Source organism: Nuphar pumila, chromosome 3 (assembly GCF_984573655.1).
Source record: "Nuphar pumila chromosome 3, dmNupPumi1.hap1.1, whole genome shotgun sequence".
Lineage (NCBI taxonomy): Eukaryota > Viridiplantae > Streptophyta > Magnoliopsida > Nymphaeales > Nymphaeaceae > Nuphar > Nuphar pumila.
The window spans coordinates 125,934,840-125,939,787 of record NC_143251.1 but is presented as its reverse complement, the minus strand read 5'-3'; the positions used below and the strand labels follow the sequence as shown (position 1 = coordinate 125,939,787).

Here is a 4,948-nt window from a genome sequence, read left to right as displayed (position 1 = left end):
CTCAAAGGTACCAACTTATGAAAAATAAAAGGTCTGATCTTTTTCCGTTAAATAGCCCTTAAACATACCAACGGAGGGCTCTGCTTGTCTGGTATGAGAAGCTATTGCACGTCACCTTGTGTTGGGACGTTGCAAGTTCAAATCCCAATGGTATCGTAGTATAACTGGTAGGGCGCTGCCTAACCCCAGCAGCTTTCAGATAAAAAAAAAGCCCATAAACAGTGAAAAATGTGATAAAATAACAATATTTTCATAGATCAATACCACGATGCTTTGGGCATTGAAAACGGCGACCAAAATATCACATTTTCTCGCAATATACGGGTATGGATCTGCTGAAAGTTTGTAAAACTGTAATCTTTTTTAATGAAAAAAAGCTAAACAGTTCAGACAGGGTTATACCTAACTTTGATTCAAACTTGATCATGGATGATCATCCGATTGTGACCCAGCTTCAAATAGAACGACTATATTTTGTTTCAGATTGGACCCTTTTGTCCTGTTTTGAATCTTGACGGAGTGTTAATATGGCAGCTAGCACCAGTCCTGTGCCTATATTTACTGATGGCTGGATGCTTGGGTGTCCAAGACTCAAATCTCTCTCTCTCTCTCTCTCTCTCTCTCTCTCTCTCAAAAGAATGGCTACTTTTGGATGGGGTCCTTATTTCTCAATACTGGGGGCACTGGTTCTATTCGGGCTGCTGTTTGGAGCACCAAACGGGGCAGGTAATCCAACAATTCAAACCCATGGGACCGTTTGAATCTCTCACATCTCGAATATGTGATTTTTGGGTTCAAATTAACCAGATCTCATTTTTTTTTTTAGATAAGCAAGCTGGGGTGATATTAGGCAGACCCCTACCAGTTCATTGATTCTATAAGTAGCTTACAATTGAGAAATTGGATGCCAGTCCTTTCAGGATTGTTCCAACCCCCCTTGCCAACTTAGCTAAGACTTTACACAAAAATGGGTTTTTACATTTCCTTTAAGCTATGGTTAACTTTTTGTAAGCAAAAAATCTACCTACAAGGTTTTTGGGAATCAGATTGCACTGAACTCTTTCTTGGGATGGCAGTGGACCGGGGGGAAACGGGCCCGCCTCTCTCCCATTTAGACAAAGGATGGAGGCGAGGATGAAGGTTAAAATCAAAACCTATGAGGGGATGGAGGCGAGGATGGACTTATGATGACCCTTTCCTCTGTTGTTATCTGGTTCATTACCTCTTCCATTGCAGCCCATTAATTAATTCCCACTCTTTTAAACTTCCAGATTTCCTCACATACCCTGCCGGAATGATGCATCCTTCATTGTTCCTTATCGTGTAATTACCAACATACCATCCTCCCTGATATATGCTGCTGCATATATTCACTTTGATCCAACCCTGTGGGGGGAGGGTCCCATTCACACAGGAGTCGCCATCTTGCAGCTATTCTGTGCTCTGAGTTTTTCAACCTGTGTTCATTATATGTTCTCTCACAGTCCAGTCCAGAGAATATTTTTGATGAACTGATCCGCAGTTGACCTTCTTCCCTTCAAAGCAGATCTCATTTGCCACTAGTGATATATCCTTATTGGGGTTTTCAGTTTCTAAGGACATGAAATCACCTTAAAAATTATCCTCTAGCATGATATTTCAATTGATTTGTGGATAAAAACTTACTGAGGCTGTCAACAGGTAGGGTACCCGAACTCACCCAAATAACAATCTGTGGGGTACGGGTTTGGGTTTTGCCGGGTCATGAGAATGCACGAAATCTCAAACCCAGATCCGAGTAATTTGAGAAGTTTACATGAGCGCGTTTTATTTGTTTGTATCACTACGGTGCCATAACTATCATATCAAGTTTTCAAAAAAAAAAAGAAAAAAAGCGGGTCCGTTAATTTGAAATTCCGTTAAATTGTCGTTATCTTCTGCAGAAGCTCAGTCCGCCGGTGTATGCTACGGCATGCTGGGTAACAACTTGCCGCCTCCGGTGGAAGTTGTTGCACTCCTTCAATCAAATAACATCAAGAGGGTCCGGCTCTACGACCCGAACCCGGAAGCCCTCCAGGCACTTAGGAACTCCGGCATTGAAGTGAACCTGGGCACCCTGAACGGGGATCTACAGAGCTTCGCATCCGACCCGTCGTTCGCGAGTTCGTGGGTCTCGTCGAACGTCCAGGCGTACCTGCCGGACGTCCAGATCCGGTATATCACCGTTGGCAACGAGGTCATCCCCGGATCCGCGGCCCAGTACGTGCTCCCGGCCATGCAGAACGTACTAAACTCCATTCGCGCGGCGGGTCTCCAGGACCAGATCAAGGTAACCACCGCAGTGTCCACGGGGGTCGTCGAAGGCTTCCCTCCCTCCTCCGGCGCCTTCACTCAGGACGCCGCGCCCTTCATGGGGCCCATAGTTAACTTCCTGGCGAGCTCCGGGACCCCACTCATGGCTAACGTGTACCCTTACTTCAGCTACGTGGGGAACCCTGGCACCATCTCGCTGCCGTACGCCCTCTTCACCGCCGACTCAGACGTGGTCGACGGCCAACTCCGGTACCGGAGCCTCTTTGACGCGATCGTCGACACCCTCTACTCGGCGATGGAGAAGGCCGGCGGTGGTGGCGTCCCCGTCATGATCTCAGAGAGCGGGTGGCCATCCGCAGGTGGCGCCGGCGACGTCACCAACATCGGCAATGCGCAGACGTACAACCAGAACCTGGTGAACCATGTTGGTCAGGGCACCCCAAAGAGGCCCGGGACGCCCCTAGAGACCTACGTGTTTGCCCTGTTCAATGAGAACACTAAGACTGGTAAAGAAACAGAGCGGAATTTTGGGCTCTTCTACCCCGACAAGCAGCCGGTGTACCAAGTCAACTTCCCTTGATTAAGTTGACCAAAGGCAGGTTTGGTGGTGTGGTTGATGAGATCTGAGGGTCATATTTTTTGTTTAAATATGTTGCAGTAGTTGTATAATAATAATAATTCACCATAATAATGGTGATGATGTATAACGAAGGATGTGATCATCTGAATAAATGTGACGCACACAGACTCAAATTTTCATGTAAATGGTCAGTGGGTATGTGTTTTTTTGGTTACGGACTTTTCTTTCATCTGCCTTGTTTTATTTACCCTTAATAGTGTTTACTTTTATAGAAAATATGCAAGCGGGCATTCAAAAACTTCTTGTGCTTCCATTTAACTGAAATGAATAGCTCATATTGATAACGAAGGGGAAATGAATCGAGTTAGAAAAGGTGCAGCTGAGTAGGTGTACATGTCAAACACAGTCCATTTTTGATGAATTCTTGTATATATCATCTGGGTTAATATTGGCTACCCATTGATCATATATTCTTGACATGGTGCGCAATACGAGAGAAATTGAACATAAAGTTCATCCTATAATCGACAAGTTTGCTGAAAGTGGATTTAGATAAGTCCCTTTTAAACAGCAGATTTTAATATTTTGGATCAGCTCTTTAACTTATGTAAGCTTAATTTGTCACTAAAACCTAGGGATGGCAGTGGGGCGGGGCGGGGCGGGGAGGGGCGGAGGACAAGGTCTCCAACCCCGCCCCACCTCAAGATTAGAACCTCCATCCCCGGCGGGGATGGATTTTAACCTCCACCCCCGCCTTCATCCCCGTTTCAAGTCCTCCATCCCCGGTTCAAACAGGGATGAGGCAGGGAAAAGTGGCAGGGACGAGGCGGGGTGGGGATCATGGCGGGGATGGGACGGGGAGGGGAAAAGGGTACGTCCATCCCCGAACGGGGATGGATTTTAACCTTCGTCCCCGCCTCCATCCCCATTTCATACCCTTCATCCCCGGTCCAAACGGGGCGAGGCGGGGCCCCGCTTTCCCCCGGTCCACTGCCATCCCTACTAAAACCTATTAAGCAATGCCTTCTTTAATGTGCTTTCATATCTTCATGCAGGGAAATAGTCACGATGGGAGAAAGCGGACCCCTAGAGGTCCTTATGTTGGAAGACGTGTTAAGTCGTAACCTATAAAGTATATGAAATTTAAATACTCTAAATATCAACATGACATGTTCAAATATAATTGTAATTAAGTATAAAATTTTATTACTTTGTTTTATAAAAAGCAATTGCATCTTTTTTTTATCTAAAATAATTATTGTAATGAAAGAAGTTATACTCTTTTATAAGGTGTCAACAGAACGGGGGCTTAGCTGGATCCGACTCCAACCAAACCCTATAGGGTTCGGGTATGGTGATAAATAATAAAACTTGTGCCCGGACCCAAAGGTTCGATTAATATATGGATCCGAGTATAGTTTGTGAAATTTTATACCAAACCTAGACCCGATCTGAGTTCCGATTAAGACCCACAAAATTTTAATGTAAAAATAATAAAAAATATGGTTTTACCGGGTTTGGTTCAAGTAGTTCTTATCAGATTCAGTTATGTTTTTTCTTATAGTAGATCTGATTAGACCCAAGGCCAGAGCCCATACCGTACTTTAAAATCAAGTCCAAGTCTAGTTTTACCTGGGTCCAAACCAAACCCGACCAATCCATACCCTACTCTTTTATGCATGATTCATATGATATGTCAATTTAAATACATAAATAAAATCTCTATAACCAAATCAATGTTTTAAATTAATATATAACATCATAAATAATCAATTAAAATATCTAAGCATATTTAGATGATTTAATTAAAAATAAACATGTAATTATAATCAACAATCATATTTTAGTTAAGATCAAGGTTATTTAAATAAGCAATCGGATATGCCAACAAAAAATTATTTTATTGTCATGCAATTTTAGACATGAAAAAGGATGAATTTACTTTTGACTTAAAAACTAAAATTTAGAGAATTGAATAAGTTTTTCAATGCATCAAAAATTACTGAATTCTGATATACAATTGCGAAGTTATGGCTTATGCAAAGTGACTATATCAAGTGCTATCTTATTTTGAAT

At 43.1% G+C, this 4,948-nt stretch overlaps 1 protein-coding gene across 1 annotated transcript; it reads left to right on the top strand.

Moving 5' to 3' along the window:
* Positions 1–583: 583 nt before the first annotated feature.
* LOC149843658 (glucan endo-1,3-beta-glucosidase-like) lies at positions 584–3,170 on the top strand. The gene is made up of 2 exons (XM_089999999.1): positions 584–726; positions 1,923–3,170. Exons 1-2 carry the CDS (start codon positions 639–641, stop codon positions 2,870–2,872), a joined length of 1,038 nt encoding a protein of 345 aa, XP_089856125.1. The 5' UTR covers positions 584–638; the 3' UTR covers positions 2,873–3,170.
* The last annotated feature ends 1,778 nt before the right edge of the window (positions 3,171–4,948 follow it).

Coding starts and splice junctions, on each gene's coding strand:
- LOC149843658 (XM_089999999.1), top strand. CDS start 639: ATGGCTACTTTTGGATGGGGTCCTTATTTCTCAATACTGGGGGCACTG. Junction 727..1,922: donor TGGAGCACCAAACGGGGCAG/GTAATCCAACAA, acceptor TATCTTCTGCAG/AAGCTCAGTCCGCCGGTGTA.